Source organism: Sarcophilus harrisii, chromosome 4 (genome assembly GCF_902635505.1).
Source record: "Sarcophilus harrisii chromosome 4, mSarHar1.11, whole genome shotgun sequence".
NCBI classification, from domain to species: Eukaryota; Metazoa; Chordata; class Mammalia; order Dasyuromorphia; family Dasyuridae; genus Sarcophilus; species Sarcophilus harrisii.
Genome location: NC_045429.1, coordinates 404,632,386 through 404,657,970, shown reverse-complemented (window position 1 = coordinate 404,657,970; position 25,585 = coordinate 404,632,386). Strand labels below are relative to the sequence as shown.

General features: G+C 32.9%; 1 protein-coding gene across 2 annotated transcripts; it reads right to left on the bottom strand.

Annotated features, from left to right (window-relative positions):
* Positions 1–82: 82 nt before the first annotated feature.
* RNPC3 (RNA binding region (RNP1, RRM) containing 3) lies at positions 83–24,779 on the bottom strand. 2 transcript variants are annotated; one of them, XM_012549543.2, is made up of 15 exons: positions 24,591–24,779; positions 22,738–22,785; positions 21,352–21,470; positions 17,889–17,972; positions 16,001–16,112; positions 14,287–14,355; positions 12,209–12,351; positions 8,700–8,825; positions 7,735–7,871; positions 6,986–7,144; positions 5,969–6,063; positions 5,817–5,875; positions 4,114–4,246; positions 2,697–2,774; positions 83–1,688 (listed from the first exon to the last, which is right to left on the bottom strand). In XM_012549543.2, the coding sequence occupies exons 1-14, from the start codon at positions 24,777–24,779 to the stop codon at positions 2,715–2,717; spliced, it is 1,533 nt and encodes a 510-aa protein (XP_012404997.1). In that variant the 3' UTR covers positions 83–1,688; positions 2,697–2,714. The 2 variants fall into 2 exon arrangements, with proteins under 2 accessions (XP_012404997.1, XP_003769753.1); XM_003769705.4 differs by having other exon boundaries at positions 83–287.
* Between the last annotated feature and the right edge of the window lie 806 nt (positions 24,780–25,585).

Here is a 25,585-nt window from a genome sequence, read left to right as displayed (position 1 = left end):
TGAAATTAGGACCATCCATGACTAGTTCACTCCAATAAAATACACTTAATCCCTTTCTCTGAACACAAAAAATCAAGACATATTAATGGAAAGAAAATAATTTATTGGAGTACTGAGAGTTGACTAAAACACATTTGCTGTATATCTTCCAATAAGATTTAAATGCATTTCATTTAGTTTTTAAATATATTCTAAAAGCTACTACGCACAATTCAAGAGTCCAGATGGTCAAGTTTCTTCTTCTCAAAGCTGGAGAATGCTTGAAAGATATGGAATTCAAAAGGAACCTAAAACACCATAAAAGCCCATCAAAAATGAAAATTATTTTAATAGAAACATATTTTATATAATATAAATGTATTAGAAAACTACAATTTCAGTATTTAGAAAATTAGTGAATCACGTCAGTTTGACAATATAATTTAATTTGTATAGGTAATCACAGCTTATGTGAACTAAAATTGTGAATCAAAGAACCAAAATTAAATATATTTTAAGGTCCCAAGAAGCAATATAAATAATTATCATGAATTCACACTTTACTTTATTGGTCTTTTTTTCCTATCTATACACAAATGTTAATGACAACTAATTAATTAAAAACTATACTGTTTCTAGAATTTACTAAGTTTATTAGTTAAAAATGTGGAGCTCTAAGAATGTTTTCAAAAGGTGGAGGATGGGTAAAAGTTGGTTTTTACTCAGTAAACATTTATTAAGCACTGTGTACAATAATACACTGTGCCAATCAAATCAATATGCATTTTAATAAAATGTATACTTTGCGCCAGACTATAGGTGCAAGGAAGATTATACACACCTTCTACATAAACAACTTTTAATATGTTGAGATGGTAAGGTGAAGGGCTTTGGAAGCCAATAGGCTGTTAACATATTATGCTTTAGCAGACATACTGTGCTACCATCATTAATCGACATAAAGAGATTAATTATATTCTTTTTCGAATATGTATCCATCATAAAAGATGTTTCCAATTGTCTACTGCCCTATTAAGGGATGATCTATTTGCTACTTCCTTCAATAAGGAATTAAAAAAATATTAATATCCTGGGTGTAAGGTGCTGTTAAACAGCAAGACTGTCATTTGGTATTTCCATCATTTAAAAAGCCAAGAAATAGACAATCTTTAGAAATAAACTTTGTTGAGTCTTCTATAATATATTTTACAATCTAAAATTTTAATTTTCCCTTTCAAGCAGTACTGATATATTTCCTATACTACACTACATAAAAATATAAAAAGAGCCAAACCAAGTGTTTTAAAACCAAGTCCATAAATTGCAAAAATTAAATTTCAGGAAGACAAATATAATAACTAAGATCAAATTCTGAGTTAAAAAGCAACTATTATCCTGTAGTAAATTTGATGACCTGATTCACTAACTTTCCCTGGAATGACTTTTCTTAAAATGAAGCACATTATAGACAAATCTAAATTATAGACAAATTTAAACATTAGTATCTGGAAAGAATATCAAATTTTCTTCAACCTACATTAAACATATTATTTCTAGAATGCAAAGTTAATCTCCAATCTACATTATGGGAAAAAAAATAAAAAGAAAGAAAAGATTTCTACAAAAAAGTACTGCCCCAAAAAAGGATACAACAAGAAAGGATACACTTTGCATGACAGTATTACTGCAGTATTTACGCAGGAATGCTTCTAAAGAAGAACAGCAGAATGTAGTTTAATTTTCCTTATTTTTCAGCATTAGATTTATAAAGAATTGATATTCTATCATAAATGAGTATGTTCTGTCCATTAAAATATTAAGCCTGTCACTCTAGGATATTTGAGAAACTTCTGATTACAACAAAATTGGGAAAGTAAAGAAATACAAATATCTACAGCATTTTACTGAGTGACTATTACACAGTACTACAATTTTCATTTCAGATGAAAGCTTTGGTCATCTTGATCCATCATTTAGTCTCTTCTTCAATCCACAAAGGTAAGGTTAATTTTTTGCTTTGTTTTTAAAAAACAAATAAAATGACTACATTTCAATTCAGTATCAATACTTCTAACATTTTTCCCACAGAAAGATGAAGCAGGAAACCACTCAAAAAAGCTTTCTAAATAAAAATGCTTAATGCTATTATCAAGCAGGTAACTTTTATATGGCTTTTATAAACCATTTTTGTTTCTGTTTTACTAAATACAGCCTAATACTATGGAAGGATAAGCTTGACATATGCAAGATATGTAACTCCCTAAATTATACCTAACTTTCATTTTGTGAAATGTTCATAATTATTTTCCATATATGACTTACATATTCCATATATGACTTACATATTCCATATATGACTTACATAACTAAGTTTTACAAAGTTTTTAACTACTAAACTCAGTGAACTTATCTTTCTCTTCAGCTGCTATACAAGATCTTAAATTGTCAGTATGTAGAGAAACAATTTGGAAGAGCTTATCATTGTAAAACTTGTTTTGTAATCCCTTCTCTTGCAAACATAAGTGTTCATACATGATTCTACAATTATTTCAAAATCAATAGCTATGGTTTTTCTAGCTGTCCCCCAAAGAAACAAAAGGTCTTTAAAAAATAAAAAAAACTCGAGATATTTTAATTACCACTCTAATATGTATATTCTCCTTATTTCCCTTTAAAGAATGACAATTTCCCTTTATTACATAAAAGTTCATACTTACCAATTCTTCAGCAATTATCTATCTTTTCCTTTTTCCATCTTTAGGATCTTGTTTTGGTCTAGCAGATCGAGCAAATTGCTAAATAATGTATTAAGGATTACTTTACAGAAAAATGAAAGTTACATTTTCTTAGGAAGGTCAATGATATTGATATAAGTTCTAAATTCTTTGGAATATCCATTAATGGCTTTCATCCAATTCTTGTAAAATCACACAACAACAAAGCTGTATTAGATTTAAGACTGCTTCTTACTACTATTCTTTATAAATCTTATATATTCCACATTCTAGTCCTGATTCTCATTCCACTTTTTTTTTTAATCCCTTATATCACATGCTATAAGAGGATCAATTGAAAGGACTGGAGATATTTAGGTGGGAGAAGAGTAGGATGGTCTGGTTTCAAATCTTGAATGTTACCTGGCCTCCATGGACCCATTTTTCTCATATTAAAAAATATAAAAGGATGGGCTAGATTAGGTATTCTTAATCTGAGGTCCATCAAGTTGGTCTAATATGTCAGAAATTTTAACATAATGTGTGTTTAAAAACATTATTCAGAAAAGAGGTCCATGACACACAAAAAAAGATGAATCCCTGGACTAAATGACAGATACCTAAGGTCTCTCCTAGCTCTAAATCCCATAATCTTAGGAAGCATTGTAAAATTATGATAGTTCCTTATTTTCTATTTATAATTTTTCCTAGTCTAGCATGTACATGTTTTACTAGCTGAACTAGCTACTAAAAGCTAATGCTATACACATAACACTTTCTGCAGAATTCCCCTCAAAAGTTTTAAGGCATATGTATTTCATTTAAGACTTCTCTCATAAATGTAAGGAGTAAGGAAGGGAAAGAAAATGGAAGATCTATACACAATAGTTCAAGGGCCAATATTTAAATATGGCCAACGCTTAGGCCTGCTCTAAGAAAGTATATGAGCAAAGGCCTGAAATGCTTTCAAGTTTATCCTGTAATCAGGAACAAACATAATGGAAAGAACTTTGAAGTTTTAAAATTAGTCAACATGTAAACCAGGGCAGGGACCAGTACATCTTTCTTTGTATCACATGCACTTTGCACATACTAAGACCCTAATAAATATTGTTTTAATTCCCAGTGAATCTTGCTGTATGGTGGAAGTCAACACTAGTCCTATAACCAAGCAAATTCAGGGAATAAAAGATATTTACTATATAAATTACACTTAGATTAATAGTCTGGTCACCCATAAATCTAACTGTTTCCTAATAAATGATTGGTCTGACATTATCCTTATTCTATATGTCAGATGTCATTTGAAAAACAAAAACAAAAACCAGCAATACTTTTTTCACCTTTATCCTATAACAGGGTACCAGAAATGTAACTACATAGCCTAAACAACAAAAGACATAACTTTTAAAAAGGATACGACAACCATGGGTTTTCCAAAAAGCACATATCCATTAGCTTCTTTTAAAGCTTTAGCTGCAGCCTTTTCATCTGGAAAGCCAATAAAAGCTTGGCCTTTCATGCGACCTTCTTTCATCAAGCGTATGTCAAACCTAGAAAAATATATGAAAAACGTAGTTTTATTTCAAATTAACATCAACCAAAATTGTTCAATTGATTTAAATACATGGAAAAGTGGCTGTACAACTCAGTCTCTCCATTAGTTCATTTTCTAATACCACATATCTACACTCTGTTCTAAAAAACGTCCTTAAAGATAGCTAACCTAGTTTTATTGGATTTTTTAAAATTAGGTATGTTTGAAACTTTAGAAGCTATAAAAATAGTAACTAAAATGGTATTCATATGTTGTAAATATTTTGTTTCATGTTAGCAGTATTCCATTATTGAAATACATGGGGTTAGTGTACTCTAACAAAGACAGAAAAAAAACCAACACCCAAGGCAAGAAGGGATATTAAATTTTCTAAGAGAAAATAATAGCAAGATGTTAGAGAGAACTAGTCTTCTTATGAAAACAATTGAAGAAACAGGTTCATTAGTTAAGCAACATTCCTATCACATGCTGGTTCTCTTATAGAACCAATGCCCAAATCCTGGTTTTGAAATTGAGTGTTCAAAATATTGAATTTTAGTTTAAGATATAGAAAATGGTAACAAATCAAACTGCTACAATTATTAGTACAAAGACATAAAAACTTAGCACTGCAGGTACCTACTATAAAATCTTCAATTAGAATCTTACTCTTTCTGAAAAGTTAAATTCATGGCAAATGAAAGTAATATACAAGTTTATACCACTATTAAGATAGTTGGCTTTCAATATTGTTTCAAGGACAGTAATGAAGGCACAATATACACCTTAATAGCAAAGGAAGATTTAAAACTAACTTTATTGGCAGAAAATTTCTTTTGAAACTAATAAGAACTATAAAAGCTAAATAGTTTTTTTAAAACTATTTAACTAATAGTTTTTTTTTTTTTTAACACCAAGTCATACTTTCTATATGACATTTACTTGTGAATTTTTTCCTTTTATTTTTTCTCTTCTTTATTAGAAAGGATTGTTTTTTTCAAATAATACAATCTTTCTTTATTTTTTGAAAAAGAGTTTACTACTATGAGATCTTAGAATAGATCTCTCAAAACAAGATATACTTTGTGTGCTCCAGGGCATATGATATAAATAGGTTGTTAGAAAAATAGAGTAACTATTCTTCAATCTCAACAATTTCTCCCTAAAAGTGTCTCATTACCTCCTCTTTCTTATTTCTGCCTTTCTACGAATTCAAAGGTTGGATTAGGGGGCTACTGTTCACCCGAAGATCATTTTCCCTAGATCAAAAAGCTTAAGTCAGAAATCTGAAACTTTAAAGGAAATCCCCTCCATGTACCATGCTGCAGAAATTAACAAATCACATTTCCTAACAAAAATAATTATATTCTAAAACAATGTTCTGCTGAGCCAAAAGGGATTGTTAAAGAAGAATGCTAAATCTAGATGCTAATTAGCCATGCCATTAATTTTGAAAGTTGCTGGGATCAAAGTCCTTAAATTTAATGAAAGATGCTAATGATGAAATGGATCATGATCTCACTAACTCACTTTGTTTTAGAGGGGAAAGTAGTAAGGAAGAAATGAGGATAAATGAGAGGACTTACATGATTCGTTCTGTTTGTGATGAAAAGTCAACATATCTTCCAAAAATAAACTTAAGATCCTAGAATTTCATCAAAAAGGTGGAAAAAAGAAAAGTCACAAGGAAGCCAAAAATAAAAATTTTTAGAAGACTAATTTATGGAATTCTACTTACATTTTCTTCAACTTGCTTTGCTAAGTTCTTTACATAAATCCTACAATTTGGATCCCCGGGTTCATAACTTTTGAAAACTGAAAGTGTTTCCATTTCTTGAAACAATGAATAGAAAAGAAAGAGAAAAGTGTAATGTTTCAATCAATTTCCACCAAGTCTTAAGCAACCAATTCCAAATAACACAGACTTCAATATTCAGTTGGGAATTGCAGCATACACCGAAACTATAAAGTATATGTGGATTGAGTTGCCAGGTCTGAAATCAGGAAAGCCCAAGCTCAAATCTAGCCTCAGACACTTATTAGCCTTGGACAAGTCATTTAAACTCTCTGAGTCAGTTTCCTCATATGTACAATGAGGATAATAATAGCACCTAGTTTTTCATGGCTGTGGTGAAAATCAAATGAGAACTGTAATCTGGCACATAATAATCGCTATGTAAATATCAACTATGGTTAAGTGACAGAAAATACTGTGACATTTTAATTAAGGAACACTTGAATTTCTGTTTATTAATTTGGTTAGAATTATGTCAAATTCAACCAATAGGGATTAAAGGATGCTGCAAAATGGAATGTTTTATATAAGTTAAAATAATTAGAAAGTCAACTACTTTTCATAAAGCATTTGAAAGTTTACTCAAGTATTGTAGACATTTCCATTATGATCTCTTTTATTAGTTTAATAACTGTTTATTATGTGCTAAACACTGCCAGCAGTGTTAACAATTCTGGTTTCTTTCAGAGAAATAATGATCAAGAAATGAAAAAGTTTAAATGGCTTTAAGGGAACAATTCAGCACTTCAACTACTAGAGCTCCTTGCTTAGTCCAAAATTGTAGAGTCTTCACAATAACTTCTTAATTTTATTTAAAGTGTATTTCTAGTATAATTACACACACCCCATTCAAATTTAAGAACATCAGGGATTCAGACCAAAGAGTTCAATTGTTCACTTTCACCAGCATAAATTTTTTTTATTTTGATGCTGAAAAAGCTATGTAAACCAAATGATTACCTTCTTTAGAAATTCTGCCTTTTTCCAACTCTTTTCTAGAGACAAATTCTGCTGGTATGTCATCTGAGTCTTCTTGAATCTCCTCTTTGTCATTCAGAATGGGAGTTGGAAAGATCTTTCCAAATCCTTCATTAGTTGTATCTCCAGGAGCAGACAAATCTAAAGTAATTCAGTATTAACATTATTCATATAAATATCTAATTTAGAAAAATTCTAAGCTTTAAGACGAAAAATATATGGTAAAGTGTACCTATAATTATCAACTAAATTTCAATTTTAGATCTGTACTAATAAAAGTTATATAAACCCGATAAATGATTTTATATTTCTAGACTTCTATGCTTTCTATAAAAAGAGTGAGAATATATCTAATACCTCTTCTAATTCTACAATATTTTGAATCTGTGACCTATATGCCCAGAACTAAATGTTACTTTTATGTAGCCTGAGTATATTAGCATTCAAATCAATTTCCATGTATGGCAGAAAGTTACTACACACACACACACACACACACACACACCTCCTTCACACCCATCATTTAGTGATTTTAATAAAAAACACAAATTAGATATATAAAATACAACTTAAGTACAATAAAACATTAAGAAACATCTATAAACACACACATACACATATGCATGCATATACACATACAATATTTTATCTTTTACCAAATAAAACACGTTAAAAAGAAACCTAACCTGATTTTGCATAACTAATTTAAAATAACTGTAAAATCTCCTTACCATTATTTTGTCTTCCCTCTAAATCTTTTACAAATGCAGAAGGTATCCCAGAAGATATGTTGAATTCTATTTTTTTATGCTCTACAGGTTGTGGCTGTTCAAACACATCTGAAGGTAATAGTGCAGGGTGTAAATTACTGTTTTAAAAAAAGTAACACTAGATTAGTCTCACCTAAGTGGAGAAAAACAACTCTTCCAGTTAGTGAAATAATATTATGTAATCCAAGTTTCTCTACAGATGGATTTCTGAAATTATTTTAATTAAGAACACTGTACTTATTTTGGGTATTTTGAAATTACAACCACAAAGGTGAAATAATTTCTCTTATATTATTCATACTTAATGAGAATTAAAAAATGGTGGCAGAATTTCAAAGACAGCAATATAAAATGTAAGAGGATAAATTTAATTATCAAGTAAAATAAAGGTATATTCTTGAATATCAGTATCAAGACTTTTCTTGATTAGTAAGTATATCGCAAACCTTTTTATTAGTTAAGCATTCAGAGCAGAATTTGATTAAAGGAAAATCCAAACATTTAAATGTTTTTGGGGTGAGTTTACTTAGAGGTAAACAAAATGAGAAGTCTTAGGTGATGATGCAACACTGAGATAGAATAATGGAGGTATGGAGGAAAGAAAGAAAATATTACTTTTTAAATGTCTTAAAAAAAAAAAACCCTCAAGAATTAAAAAAAAAAATTAACTATAACTTGAAACCCAAATATTTCTAAATCAAATTCTATTATCAATGCAATGGAAATGTCTTGAGTATCATATCACAATTTATTTTAACCATCTTTAATGAAATCTCCCTAAAGAAGAAGGCCATGGCTATTAATTTCAAACTTAGGAGATATAACTCGTATTTCATAATGTTACTTTGTAATCTAGAAAGTAATGAAATCACAAGTCTGACTTAAAAAAAAAAAAACTCAAAAAAGTGAAAAACTCTTTAAATTACCTATGGGAAGTAGATGCAGGCATATTCAACATGTCCTTTATCTTTTGCCTTTTCCTTACACGCCGTTGCTTTGCAGTTCTTGGTCTTTTAGGTTGAAAATTAGCTAATTCCATCAGTTTTGTCATCCTAAATTAGAAAACATTACATTTTCCTTATCTAAGATTTATCTACATGTCATCATTCATACAGCAAAAGATCATTCAAGAAAAATTTTTTAAAGAAAATCACAATTAAAAAGTATGCACACTTCAACCAAATACTTCTATCAGTCTAAAGCCATTTAAGTCCTTATGTGCTAGCCACAGCATTAAGTGCTAGAGGTTATGAAGAAAGGCAAAAGGTATTCCCTGATCTCCAAGAGCTGGCACACAACTTGAAAACAACTATATACAAATATAAACACACACACACAAATTGGAAATAATCAACTGAGGGAAGACAAGTATTAACCGGGGTCAGGAAAATCTCTTTGTAGAGAAGGTTTTTTTTTTTTTTTTTTAATTGGAACTTGAAGGAAGCCAGGGAAATTAAGGGATGGAGATGAGGAAGGAGAACATTTCAGATATAGGGGAAAAGCAATGAAAATGTTCATAGTCATAAGATGGAATATTATGTTTAACAAAAAGCAAAAAGTCATTATCATTGAACTGTAGTGTATATGCAAGTAAGTAAAATGTTAGAAGATTGAAAGGTTAAGAAGAAACTGGTAATAAAGGGCTCTTCACAGCAAACACAGACTTATATTTGATCCTTGTGGTGATAAACAGGAAGTGGAATTTTTTGATTAGGGTATTGTTGATACTGTATTTTCGGAAGAACAATTTGACAACTAAAGGGAAGACAGGCTGGAATAGGAGATCAACCAGACAACTATTGCAATAATCTAGGGATAAGGTAATGAAGATCCACATCAGGGTCTTAACAATGTCAGAGAAAGGGAAATCTAATTAAATAAAATCGAATGGATTTGGCAACAAATTGAATATGAAGAATGAGGCAAGCGTAACACCTAGATTATAAATCTAGGTGATAGGGAAGACAATAGCCTCTCCATAGTGGCAAGATGGCTTAGAAGGGGAGAGGTCTATGGGGAAAGAGAAGTTCAGTTTTGAACATTCTGATTTTAAAATGTGTATGAAATGTACAGTTTGAGATATAGAATGAGATATAGAATAGAGATATAGAGCTAGAGATAGAGATTAGGGGAGAACAAAAGGGTCTAAGTATCACCACCAAAAAAACAAAATAAAAAACACATAGTTTTGGAATCCATGGAAGCTAATGAATGACAAATATAAGGAACTAGTAAAACAGTACTGATAAAGAGAATGGGGGCCATGGCAGAGTTTTTGGGAACTACCATTGTTGACAGGTCTGATCTAGATAGAGATTCAGTAAAGGTCAAGCAGGAAAATCAGGATATAGTCAGAGAAACTTAAGAGAAAAAAGAATGACAAGAAGAAGGTGATTGAAAGTATCAATGTCTGCAAAGAGGTCAAGAATGAAAGCTGAGAAGATCCCACTTGATTTGGGAATAATTTATTAATGATCACTTTGGAAACAGAAGTTTGAATTAAATAAAGCTGAAAATCAGTTGGTAGAAAGCTAAAAGAATAAGAATAAAGCCAAGTAGAAACATTGGTTATATATGGCCTTCTCAAATTTAATCACAAAATGGAGATTTGAGACAATAAATGAGATGATAGCTCTCAGAGAAAGACCGAATAGTCTCAATTTTTCCAGTGAAATATGAGGCAAAGTTCTCAGCTAAGTTAAGCGAGGGTAGAGGAAGGTTTGAAGGATGAAAAGCCTCTGTGGGAAGTGGGATAATGAATCAATTAGAGAGGTATAAAGGTATAAAGGAACTGTTTTTACTGTTGAGATGATGTAATATAAATTCATAGCTAGTTCAGTTAGCATAACTCAATGATTTTCTTTAGCTTTGTTCTATAGCACTTGAATAGGAATGAAGACAAAGAATAGTGAGAATAATCAATCCATCCAAGGCTGGAGGTTGACACATCACAAAGGATGAGGCCTGTACTAGAGAGAAGACTATAGAGTAGAAATAATTCATTAAAGAGTCAAAATAAGGAAGGGACATCAATACAGCCAGTAGATAGTAGCCCAGGTGAAAATAAAACAAATCAACATTAAGGAATTAGAGATTATGGTGAACACAAAGATCATGGTTTGGAGGAAAGGGAATTTAGACTTCAAGATAGAAGTAGTGCATACATAAGTAATGGCAACACCAAGGACATGACTCTGTGTATAGCTAATGTAGGATAAAGGACTAAGTCATATGCAAAGAGTACACTGAAAAACTAGGTTAGGCTGTTTCAGGAAGTTCAATATATATGTTGAAATTCCCTTCTATGAGGTCAGGTGCTGGGGAGAAGAGAAAGCCCATAAGCCAAATATTAAACTCACTCAGGAAATAAAGAATCCTTTTGTCATTACTTCCTAATAACTAAAGTCTGCAGCTCTCCTAATTATTAGTCTCTCCATAAAACTGTATTTTAATTCTTTCTATCCAGTCACTCCAAACCTAGATCCCACACTTCTAGGACCCAGATCCCTATCTGTTCTGACCCTACTTCAATACTGTCTAAATACAGTCTACAATGGACATCATTCAAGCAAACACTATTCCTACACTACTTACTCTCTAATCCTGAAATCTTTTCCTTGCCTAGAATGCTTAGTACTTACATATCTTTTCCTATTTCTTGATGTTGCTTTTCTAAGGTGATATATAAAGATCAATTATTACCACCCAACTTTTAATTCTGATCCTTTTAAATATCAAAATCTAAATTACCATGATTTAAGTGTATTTTCATTAACTAGCTGAACCTTAGGGTCTTTTATCCTTGAATCTCTTGTTCCATTCTTTTGCAAGTCCCAACTCTGGATTACTTCCACATATGCTTTTTCCATTCCTACTCACAAATCTCCAAAAATAATGGAGGAAGTCAGATAACTGGAGGTGTGCTACCTTCATCTACCTTCAATGCATGCTAATCTCAACTGGACCCTTACTATTTTAAATTCCACTTACTCTTCTCATATTGGTTCCAAATCATGCTCCCGAGTTTTAAGTTCCAAACATTCTGTTTTTAAGCCATTTATAATACTCATTCCCTCTCAACTTCACTATTTAACAGGAAAAACGAGGTTTTGCCAGAAGTTTATCCTTTCCGATTTTTTTTTGTTTTTTTTTTTTGAAACTGGGTTTCCATTTCTCACTGAGGCTGCAGTCTATTAGACACTTAAAGGACCTAACTAAATGAGGGACATATGAGTTTTTATTTGCTCTGTTTCTAACCTAAACTAGTTTGTACTTCCTTAGGCCAAAAATTCTGCATTACCAGGGATATTGATGACAGACTTAGCATGGTCTCCACTGCAGCTTAAAACTCCTTGATTCACACAATATACCAGCTTTAACTGCTCCTGGTAGTACTACTTCAAATTTTTCACACCTAAAATTTTTTATTACAAACCTCTCACGGGCTTCATCATCACCACTTTCATATTCTGATTCTTCTCCATTAGATCCTTCACCTTCTTCTGGTACAGGAGGCTCCTCAGGTGGTAAAGGAGGTACAGGGGGAAGAGGCACATGCACTGGCATATATTCTTCATACTAATGAAAAGATCCAAAACATATTACTGTAATAAAACGTGAATTATAAATTTAACTAAAAAAGACATAAATTTCTTTAGGATCTACTTTTAACAAGGATCATTAGATAAGTCCAAAGACACTAATCACCAATCGTTTACTTTCTTTTTGATTAGAACAAGCCCCAAACAAAGAAAATTATTTAGGACTATGGAATTCAATATTCGAATTACTTCATTAATAAAGTAACGAAGTAGTGGAAAAGGGAGCAAAATGCATAAAGGAGCATATAGGTGAGATATAAAGATCAATTAATTGTTGGATCTCTAACTGAAAACTGACCAAGCAGTAAATATATTACTAGAGGAACAGCAACTAGGTCCTGAGTTAATCTAAATAACGAATCCCTTGTGGTGGCCCCCATTATTTTAATTCATTACATATGGCAGAAACAATTTCCACATTTTGTATAATGATAACTTCAAAGTGTGAATTCAAAAACATGCAACCACCTCAGGGGACTCATTATTTATACTAAACAGGATATACATCAATATTGACATTCTGACTATAAATGAAACTAGGGTCATAGGTAAATTGCAAGCTCAAGAAAAGTACATTTGAAAAGTTCTGCTTGGGGAAGCAAACAGATTGGGCCAAATTAGATTTTATTGTGTCAAAAGATGACAAGAAATATTAATTACTGACATTTAGTGAATGAGATCAAAAGTTTCTAGATTACTCATCAATGATGTGAAAAGAATGCTAGATTTAAAATAAGAAAATGAGTTCCAATTATGGCATACTATTTGTATAATCTTGGGCAAATAAACTTTTCTGACCTCATTTAGGTTCTTTCCTATTCTAAATATATGATCCTACAATTATTATTTTTCCATCAAAATTAATCTAAAAGTCCTAGAGATAAGCTCTGAAATGCAAAAAGTAAAAGTGCTTATATTATGATAGAAAATTGATTAGTACTAACTTAAAGAGTTGTTTCTAAATGAAGTGTGTGCAATAATCCAACAAAAAAGTAAAATCAATGACAAATTAGGATAAAGATGAAAAGATAATACTGTGTATAGTTTACTATGTAAACTATGAAAGATATATCATAATCAAAATAGTTAAATTTTGAAAAAATGGGAGATTAAATATAAAGATACTGACTCTGATCATTAATATTTCTTAGGAGAAGTAAATTGTTCCAGAATAATCATCAAAACTATAAGGGTAAAGGAGAATGGAAATAATAAGCCAATAAATCTTTAATCCCTATTCTTAACAGATATATGGCAGCCAAAAGTCTACTCAATGTAGACTAATATGCAAAACATTACAGAACATGGAATCTTTGAATTGGTTGTCTGAAAATACACTCTGTAAAACTGATTACACAAACTTGTTTTTATTAAGCAGTAACATATATATATGTATATATAGATATAGATTATTCTCATATTGTTTTAGAGATAAAATAAGCATATAGATTGCTAGCTGATAAAATCTCTTCAGTAGCCTTAAAAAATAATACTTTAAAAAGTGAGTGGAGGGTAGTATCATGAATGCTACCTTTTTATTTGATACTTTATCAATGAACAAACTAAGGTCCAAGGAGATTATGACATAACAGGGGGGCTTTCAGAGCTTTAGTTCAAACGAAGACTCTCTTATTCTAAATCTAACCCATTTTTCCCATCATTGCTATCTTTTCAATTTTGTATCTAATAACCTTTATATAAATCAGATCTCATAACAAAGATTTTTACAGGTTTATTTCCCCTGTTACTTTTTTATGTTTTATGAGGTATATCCTTGTTTGTGATTTTTTTTTTTTGCCATCTCCGGTTTTAAATTCCCAGATATTGTGATCTTCATTATCTGAAACTTGAACCAGTGTCAGTACTTATTCTTTCATCACTAAAGATCACTATAACTGAAATATATTCTTACCATAGGAGGTCGGGCAGTAATTGGTCCAAAAGGTGTGGGTAAATTCATTTTATTCATAAGATGAAGCACCTTAAAAAACAAACAAAACAAAAACAACCCATAAAACACTTTCCTAAATAATCTGGAATTAAAATGATTAACATATATCTAAAATTACATTTGAACTGTATAATAACATTTAATAGAAAATAAATCCATCTTTAATCCCAACCCTATCCACAGAGTTTATTTACTGAGATACCAAAGAATTTTCCTATAATATAATAATAAAATAGACAATAGTAAAAGAAGTTTTCTATGTATTTCTAAAATTATACATATTCATTGAATGTTTAGTAATTAACCTTAACTCTGAGAATATATAAATTACTCAACTGCAAATGTGATTATGTCTTCTTAGTATTTGCTGAATGAAAAATACTTTTCAGTGTCTTTTTAAAGTGCTTTATAGATTTTTAAAGTAATAGGCACATTAAAATTAGTAGATGACACTACTTTTTGAATTGATACCAGAAAAGAATTTTTTTAAAAAATTATAGTCAAAATAATCAAGTTCATCATCTTATAATCTCACATTAAATATTACTGCTATTCTAAATGTGGGAAGTGACAGTTTCTAAGAGAATTTCTAGGTAAATTGATTTTAATTTTGACTAGCAGATAATAAAATAAGGTCAGTTATTCCCCTCAGTGACTAAAAAAGACCTTGAAAAACTTTGAAAGCTTATAAAGCCTTTGGTAAAGAAGATCCACCTGAGGGTGGAAAGCAACTCTAATTGGTTAACAAGAAATGAGAGAATGAATATTCTAATGAGGAGCTGAGAAATAAGATTGACCATGTCTTGGAGAAAAAGACTTATCTCTACTTACCCCTCCATCTAGACTAGTCTAGACAAAGGGGTCCACCCTCCACTCAGAAAACAAAGTTTTGACCTAATCTAGAAGAGGAAATACAAAGAGAAAAATTCCTGGATTTCTCCAATACTAATAACTGGTTATTTAATAATTATTTCTATCATAAAGGAATAAGCGACACAAGTCAAATTAATTCTAAATTCATGGCAATTCAAATATAATAACGTATATGAATAAATACAATAAGATGGAAAAAATTCTTTCTGAAAGACTACTCAGTAACTCTAAGGGAGTATATCTTATCTTTAGATAGTGCCAATAAGTATAGAATTATTTTCCCTTATTTCAAAACTAAATCGACTTATTTACAACTTCTACCCATTATTTTCAGTTCTACCTCTGAAGCCATTTTTAGCAGTCTATACCACTAGACAACCCTTTACATAACTAGAAATAGCCACTGTGTCTACCATTTTCAAATCTTTTCTAAGCTGTTTAGTTTTCAGCTTCTTTAACTATGCTATGTTTTTGAAATTTTCTATCTTAAGATTGCCCTCTGATCTTAAGGTTATCAATGGACTTCTTAAAATGTGGTGGCTAGAATCAAATTTCCAGATATGGTCTGATGAAGGCAGAGTACAGCAGGAGTAGTACCTTCCCTAATGAGGTACACCTGTATTTCAATGCATCATAGATTGAATTAAGCTTTCTGGGGTGCCATGATACTGCTAACTCACTATTCTTGGAGTCCTTTGATCCTTGGATTCTTAAAGATTTAAGTTATACAATGTCATTAAAGGCTGGATGCAACATGCAAAATTAGCATTAATTTTCAAAAGTATAAATTTCTACTACTTACCTGTACATAGAATTTAGGCACACTTGCCAAGGCACTTGCTATGTTGGCTAGTATTGTACTTGAAGGTGGCGGATACAGATATTTGAGGCATGAATTTAGAGGAAAAGTTAACCTACAAGAAAAAAAAATTAGTTTTTAACAAGTTTTACTTTAAGTTACTTAAAATTACTAACACATTGTCAAAATAAATAGAAAACAAACTTCTTCCAGCTTTCCTTCAGTAAAGGGTACAACAATTTTTCAAAATTAAATATCTACTTGAAAATGTTCAAAATCAGTAATAATCAGACAAAAACCCATTAAAACAATTCTTCTGGTATTGCCTCTATCAAACTGATAAAATAAAAGAAAAATAAATCAATGTCAGAGGGGCCAAGAAAGCAGGCATGCTAACTCGGGGTAAACTGAGATTTGTTCTGATCATTTTAGAATATAATGTGAAAATATGTGGCTAAGGATATTAATATTACTCATCTTACAAGGCTGTTAAAGGCTTTGAAAATTAAAATACTACGTTACCATTACAAAAAATTAAAACATCATAAAGTTATATTGCACAAAATTATCTTACAGGCTGCTCAGCTTATTTTTAAGCCAATAATGTAGGCTATTCTAAAAAGATATTTCTCAGGGAAGATGCTGAAGATCAAAAAACTTTCAACTCACTAAATTTCCTTCACAAAAAAAAAAAAAAAAAAAAAATAGAGTACATCACCTCAGAGTACAGAAATAAACATGGTTGGTAAAACAGTCTCCAAAGTCTCCAAAAAAAATTTGAAAAAACCCCAAGACCTGCAGGGGCAGAGGTTTGGCTTGAGTGAAGTGCAAACACCTCCAGGTCACTTCTGCAGAATCGACAAACAAGTTCTGCCAGCAACTGGGTTAAAAGGAAGCCTGAGTCTTAGAAACTTTCATTTTGTAGTCACGGTGGGGGTCTGCCTGCTGAATAGAATACTGAAATTTCACTATGGAAGCTGTACTGATCAGAGGTGGCCCAGGCTGTGGCTGTGGGGAGAAAGAACTAACATACACCTGATAAGTACAGTAGTGAAGGGCAGAGACATGGTGGCTTTGGATTCTTGCTGGAGAGCAGAGTTCCTGGTTTCAGTTCTAGGGCAAAGAAGACAACTGTAGTTTGTAGCCACCAGAGGCATTGTGGTTTTTGCCTTGCGCAATAATAATTTACCACTCGCACAGACCATAACTTGTTCAGTTAATCCCCAAATGGAGGGGGCAACCCCTCAGATTCTAATTCCTTGTCCAAAGAAAGAAGAAAAAAAAAGAACCATTTTTAAAAACCTGGTATACAAGTCCTTTTCCTCTTTTTTTAATCTTTAGCAGGATCTAGTACAGTATCACTGACACAAAGTGTATGGACAGTTTAATAGCTTTTGGGACGTGATTCCAAATTTTTTACCGAATAACTGGACCAGGTCAAAGTTCTACCTATAGTTATTAATGTACCTATTTTTCCATATTCTACCCTCTCCACCATTTGTCATATTTATTTTATATCAACTCTGCCAATTTGAAAGATGTGAAGTGGTAGCATAGAATTCTTTTTCTTCTTTTTTTGCTGAGGCAAATTGGGATTAAGTGACTTAAGTGTATGAGGCCAGATTTGCACTCAGGTACTACTGACTTCAGGACTGGTGTTCTATCCACTGGGCCATCTAGCTGTCCCCACAGAATTCTTTTAATTTATATTTTTCTAATTATCAGGGAAAGTAATGTGTTTTTAATAAGATACCCATTACATGTTTACAAGCACTGAAAAACAATTTCTAACTTCAAAACTATTTCACTTTCACGAAATCTCATAAAAAGAACAAAACTGTCGACAACAAAAAAGAGAGGGGAAAAAAAAGAAGTGAAAAAGAATACTAACCCATGATTTGGTGCAATTCCATTTTCTATTGTCAAACAACTTGTCTCTTTTTTTTCTTTATCTTCTTCCACAGGCTCATCAGACCTAGAAAATAAAAGATTAAAATTAGTCTTACTTTTAACATCTTATCAAGAAAATATCTGCAATACTAAATCATGACATTTGAAGCTAATTAATCTAACAAACAAAAGTGTACTGTGCTAGATGCTGCAGAAAATACAAAAGATAAGTTATAGCAATCCTTAAGACTTTCTTGTTATCTTTCAATGTAATAGTTAGAGAAGCCATGGGATTTTTAAGGGAGAAAGCAGTTAATACAATACTGAGCTTGGCTATTTTGTAAAAACATGGGCAAGTCATCTAACCTGTCATCCTCCAATGTCATATGTGTATTGGAGATAACAGCATGTACCTTAGAAAATTATTGTAAGAATAAAGTTTCCAAATCTTAAAGGACTATATAAAAGCTAACTATTTTTACTATTAAGTTGGGACAACTAGTAGTGAAGTGGATAGAATACTAAGGTTGTAAGCAGTAAGACTTTTATCTCCAATTTAAATCTAGTCTCAGAGGCTTACTGGGCAAATCATTTAACCCTGTTTGCCTCAGTTCTTCATCTGTAAAATAAGCTGGAGAAGGAAATGGCAAACCAGTCAAATATTTTAACAAATTAAATAGACATAGTAATAAAACAAATTAAGTGCTTAACACACTGGGATGCTAGATATTAGAAGCTGGGAATGTAAATTTTAAAACACCCTCTTTTCAAAGAGCTTTTGTTTGAAATAAGGGAGACAATATGTAAATACAGCTAATAAATATAAGGTAATTTAGGAAAGAGGGCACTTGAAATTAGGAAATTTAGGAAAGGTTTCATGTAGAAGACAGGAATTGAGGTGAATCTTGAAGGGAAAGATTAAAGGAAATGGCGACAAGGATGCAGTACATAACAGGATTGGAAGAGGGAATTCTGTGAGGAACAGAGATAAAGCTAGTTTGGTTGACTCTGATAATATGGAAACGACAGGAGCATGTAACAAAGCTAGAAAGATGGGCTGCAATCTGTAAAGGGCTTTAAAAGTGAAACAAAGGAGTTCAAATTTTACTTCCACGATAGGTAGACAATGAAGTTTATTGAATAGAGATGTGGTATGGTCATGAAAAACATATGGCAGGGAGACCAATTAGGAAGCCACTGCAAAAATCTAAGTGAGAGGTAATAAGGGTCTTATGAGCAGAGAAGGAGTAAGATGCAAGAAATGCTATGGAGGTAACAACAAAATATGCCATAACTAAGGAGCCTAAGGAGTCTACATATATCCATTAGATGTGTTAAAAGCCAGAGTCTAGGTGGATTTTTAGGGAAAGATAGTTGTCCTGTTTTAAACATAATGAGTTTGAGATACCTACAAGATATTTATTCTGAAATGTCTGATTTGCAATTGGATTGAAGCTCAAGGAGAAAATGGGACTGGACATGGAGATCTGACAATCATCTCTAAGGATATGTTAAGTCCATGACTGCCAAAGAAGAGAGAGAAAAGAGTCTAGGACAGAGCCCTAGGATGTACCATAGCTAAAAAGCATAACATGGATAATAAGCCAGTAAAGAAAGGAGTGATATACAGGTAGGACAAAAGAAAAATGTTTATCACTAAGAAAGGTTAGCAGTATCAAAATCAGAAAATTCAAGAAAGATGAAGAGCGAGAAAAAGACAACCCATTTAAAAATTAAGAGAATGCTGGTAGCTTTGGAGAGGCCAGTTTCAGGTGAAGGATGGAATCAAAAGCCAAATTGCAATGGATTGAATTGAATGGGAAGTAGAAGTAATGAGTATAGACAGGTTTTTTTTAAGGAGTCTGGCTAGAAAAAGATAAGAGGATGATATGTTAAACATGCTGTTATTATAGGAATTTTAGGACAAAAAGTCATGTTTAAAAGCAATAGGGAAGTAATTGCTGAGTAGGATCAGGATGAAGACTGAATAATGGGGTTACTGAGAGAACCACTTTCTAAAGATCAGAGAGGATGGGATCAAGAGCAAATATAGAGGTGCTTGCTTGGCTAAAGAGCTATTTCATAATCAAAGACTAGAAAAAAGGAGCAAAGGGAGAAGGATAAAATCAAGAACTTCTGAGATGAAGAGAAAGGGAGGACAGTGAGTGTTGAATAATCTCAATTTTCTCAGCGAGGTAAGAGGTGAAGTCTTCAGCTGAGGGATTAAAGTATAGGTGAAGTTGTGGGAACTCTCAACTTGGGAAGCAATAAGAAGATTTGGCATAGCTTATGTTGGAGTAACAAGGAGAAAATCAGGGAAGAATGACTTGGTTTATTGCAATAAGGGTCAAATTAAAGTTGAAAAGCATGAATTTATTAGGAATAGGATCTAATTAAAAGTTGGAAACGATGAATTTATCAACTACTTGGTAAGGCCTAGAGCTCTATTCAAAAGCACTTGTCCAGGAGAATTATCAGGCAGATAATGGAGACAAATTCAGGATCAGTACTTGGTAAGAAACGAGCTTCAACAGAATAGAGGCTAGAAGTTTGAGAATTAATTACAGGGTAGAAAGGGATGGAAATAAAATGACTATAATTCTCGCTCTACCACTTATTAGTCATGTAAATTTGATCAAGTAATTTAATCTCTTTTGTCTTCAGTTTCCTCATTTGTAGGAAAATAAGTTAGCCTTTATCCTGTTTATGGTTCCCTCTATTTATAAACAAAGATTGTTTACATCTTCATTGTTTGAGTTCTGTTGCACTTCCTATAATAAGCAATTTCTATTGGCACTGTTAGATTTCCAAGCCAATATATAAAAATCAAATCAGAATTCAATGACAATACAAGACCTAATCATAATCTGTAATGAATATTTCTATAGGAAAAATTCATTCAGAGTTTCAATTTGGGATGTTAGAATCATTTATGTCTTTTCTTTTCCAATTCCCTTACCCACAAAAATATCAATATAATAGGAATACAGACTTCTTTCTCTCTTCAGGTAATACAATACTGAAGGAAATCACAAGAGCTGGGACTACTCTGTCTATTCCAAATGTGTATTTACTCTGAACTAAACCCTCACTACTACACATGAATCCTTTTATTCTTCCCTCATTGACTCCCAATAATAGCATCCTCCCCAGGAGCTATTCCAAATCCACTCTTCTTTCCTCAAACCATTTACACACATACTCCCCAAGCTTCATTAAGAAAAGCTTCCTTTACCCCCAAAAAGACGTTATTGAGAGTAAATTCTCTTCTTCAGTGCTGTATTGTCAAATAAATGTTTGAACTGAAATAATATTACATAAAAATAAGTTTTTTACTTACTGGTTTTTAATATCTATAAGCTTTATTAAGCAATTCCCCTCTCCTCCAAAACTTAATTTTCTGTTCTAAAATAACTCTAAAAATGTGAGAGGAAAAAAATACAACAAATCTAAAAACCACATACCTTTTCTTTTTCTCTGAATATGAAGTCTGACAGAAGGAAGACGCTTGGTCTTGTTCTTTTGCAAATTCAACAACTAAAGTGTGACCTAAAACTTTTAGCTGATGAAGTCTTGATAAAGCCTTCAAATGACACAAAACAAAAAAGTTAAATTTGATAAATGTTAACAAACATTTAAAATCTACTTATTAGCAACACATTTTGAATTAATGCTTTCAAATCCAAATACTCTGTCATTCAAGTTCACAAGTCACAATTCTTGAAATAGACCACAATTTTAAGTATATGGTTATTCTTTAAAAAAATAAATAAATAAAGTCTTTAAGATAGTAAGAGGGATGAGGGGAAAAAATAATTGATTCATCAGAAATTTTAACTTACAACAACTAAAAAAATGTACTTTTTTCAATATTATTGAAATTATGTTATTTAAATCCAGTTTTATAATAATGGTTTGCTTTACCCACATGTCTTTGACAGAATTACTTACACATTTAGCTTCTATTTTTAGAGGCAGAACTAGAAAATACCATCAATGATACTGAAGTCGAAAAATATTTAATGGGCAACTTTGTGAGTTGTGTACTATTTTTATCCTCAAATTGCAGTACCTGAAGCATAATCTTTATATAACCTCCTCTTGGTCTCTCAAAATCTCTAATTTATTCCCAAAACTCAGTTCAAGTACCTTCTACATGAGGTACTTTCCAATGTTATCAGCTGTTAATATCTTCCTCTCAAACCACCTTATAAATTTTACTAAGAGTCATCTATGTCCTTAGTGTGTTTCTTCAACTAAACTGCTAGCTCCCTAAAACTAGATTATTGCTATTTTTTGTTTTTATAATGCTTAGTGAAATACTTAAGGACATAATTTACACTTAATAGTGACATATCACAACAGTAAGTATCACATACTTTACAAGTACTGGGCTCAACTTTAGCTCAAATTATGGCTTATATTCAATCTATTCTATCTACTTTTGACAACATGAACCACCACAACCATAACTACCTACTACATCAGAACTACTTAGGTTTCTGGGATAAAGAAAAATCATTGAAGGATATCCCAACTTGTTTTTTTTTTTTCTTTCCTGTTCAGGAACTTCAGTGCCCAGAAGCAATGATTAATAACTTTTTAAATATTTAAATTTAAACATTTGTTGAAACAATTTAATATCTGTTCTTCAAATGCAGTAACAACTTGAAAATGTTTACCATAAGGTAATACCTCTAAGCACTTCTATGCCCTTAAGAGGTTGGAAGAAGGAAGGAATGAAAGAGATTTGAATGAAAGGTCAAGAGTATATGTCAGCAGACCTTAGCCCAATAGTTCAAATTTGATTAAGTAGAAATAAAATGTTTACTACCAAGAATATTACATACCTTTATGGCAGCTTTTTCATTAGGGAAAGTTGCAAAAGCAGTGTGTTTCTGAAAGATAACCATAATATACACAAGTCTGAATAAGCACCAACGTAAACTCAAAAAACAAGAGCCATACTAAGGTTAAAAGTCACAAAATAATCAGATGCTGGGAAAGCTGAGACCACACATTAAACTATATAAAAGAAATAAAAAGTCATAGTATTTTAATGTTCCTCTTAGCTTTTATAATTTCCAATACAAAATATTAGTAGTTTGCATTAGTAAGGAAAATCATTCCTTATGGTGTTATTTAAATATATTCCCTTTTGCCCTTTCTTCATGGAAAGAGTCTATTCTAAAAATTATAGTTTAAAAGAATAAAACATAAAAAGTAGCAAATATCAAAAGTTACTGAAGCCAGATGAACGAAGATTTTGGTTTTGGTTATCTCAAAATGAAGTTTTGTGTTTTTAGATAACATGGATCAGACTAATATTAATTTTAATGAGTTTCAACTGAAGTACTTCAGTTGCATTTTTAAATCTATTTGTATGTCTTTTCTTACTTTTATGAAAAACATAACCCTGGAATCTAAGTCACAGAATCACATAAGGATTATCTTCTAATAGAGAAAGCTTTAGATGTAAAATTAGAAAAGATATGGGATAAAAATCCAGCTCTGCTTTACTATGTATTTAACTGTGGCCAAGTCAATTAACTTTAGTGATCCCTAATTTTTTCTCAACTGAAAAACAGGAATTGAATAAGAACTAAAACTGCCAGATAACCTTTAGTAACCAGGTAACTAATGACCACCTGACTCAGGCCAAACCATTTTTAGACAAATTTGTTAACAGAAATTTTTTTAAACCGAGTTGATACACATCTTCCTGAAACTTTGTTTTCTCAATCTATTGAAAATGTTAGTATTCTATATTAAGGTACGAGAAAACTACTTTTAATGAATTTCAAAAGAACATCTCCAACTCATCCAATAGCTATTAGTTAATAAAACTATTCTGATTTTTCAATTCTGCCAAAAGAATGTAATAGGTTAGAAATGAAACCAACAGCTAACAGTCTCCTGGTTATACCTTGGACCTTGTCTTAGAAAGGCAACGATGAGGACCATTTCATCATTTTATGAGATCTACAAGAAGTAGAATCCCTTAGATCACTTCATTTGTTGAGAAAACTCAGGTGGAAATAGTGGCTTGCCCAAGGCTCACTATAGCTAAGTGGCAAAGCCAAGATTCTTATGACTTCCTTAAAGCATAGCTGGTCTTGGATGTAAGACCTGGATTGCATTTACCTCCCAATGATGTTGTGAAATTCACGAGAAAATCGTAAAATGCACAGCTCTGACCCCCAAAACACTTTTCACTTCATTCATGAACGTTTCTGGCCTCAGAAATTTCAATACAGTAAAATCAAGGATTAACAAGGGGAGGATGAAAGGGTAGAAGCAGTAAAAAGGGGTTAAGTTTTGGGATGCACTGCAGAGTTGGGAGTGGGAGCAAATGACTTTCCTACTTAACATGCTAATTAATGCATATTTTCTTTAGCGCCTCCACAAAGAACTCTGGGGCTAGATACTTCGGCAGGTGTCCTCTTTTTAAAGAGGAGTAAACTAAGACTAGCCAAGGGTCATTCTGCTTGCCGCCCTACCCCCACCCCCGATCAGTCCCGAGAATCGCAAAGCCAGCCCCAGATCCCAGGGCAGTTATCCAGATTAGGACAAGGGCACGGACAGCGGGCCGCCCGGCTCGGCTCAGCCTGCCCAGCCCCAGTGCTTGTTCCCATCGTGCTGCCCTCAGACTCGGATCGGCCCTGCGGGACCGCTGGGCCGGCCCGTGCTCGTCCTTCCTTACCAAGCGGCCCTTGTCAGACAGGACCCGCACAGCCTGGGCACCGAAATGCTTCAGGAGATGCTCCTTCTCCTCGGCGGTCAGCTCCGCCGGCAAGTGCCGCACCAAGAGGGTCCGGTTGGCCCGCGGCAGAGGCGGCGTCGAGGAACCCTGGCAACCCCGTGACAACGGGATCTGCTCCGGCGCGGCCATTTCTTCCCAACACGCCGCCAAGGCGGCAGTGACAGAAATCAGAGGGGACGGGGACCGAGGGCGGCTCCCGGACGACGACCGGAAGTGCAGCCCGAAGGAAGACGACGCGAGAACTGGAGCTTCTCCTTACGAGATCTTCGCGGACTAGCGCCCCGCGCATGCGCGGGAAGAGGTTCCTTGTTCCCTTTCTGCCCGTTTGGGTTATGACCACGAAGTGAGCAGAAAGTTGAAGTTTAAGGCCTAGCCGAGTCCCCAGCCCGACCTCTGCTGGATTTGTCTTTTCGAACACGCCTTAAATTTCCGAGAGTTAGACGGGGGCGAAGAACGTTCTGCTTTTTTTTTTTTAAAGAAGTGAGAGTGAAGGGGCTTGATTATAAACCCTTATTTCATAAGGGCGGGGCTGGCTATTTTTACGCATGCGCAGTCATCTGTTATCGCCTGTCCCGGAAATACTTCGCATACTCTGCGGTGAATCTTCAATGAGTCTGCAAGGTTATTTAATTTGGAGTCTGGAGTCTTTGTTTTTCCTATCAGGAAAACTAGGATGCCAGACGCTGTATTGAGTCTGGAAGAACGAATTTAAATCCTGCCTCAGACCTTAGTTGTGTGAACTAACCTCCCTGCCTTAGACTAGTTGTGTGAACTAACCTCCCTGCGTTAGACTAGTTGTGTGAACTAACCTCCCTGCGTTATACTAGTTGTGTGAACTAACCTCCCTGCCTTAGATTAATTGTGTGAACTAACCTCCCTGCCTTAGACTAGTTGTGTGAACTAACCTTGTGTTAGACTAGTTGTGTGAACTAACC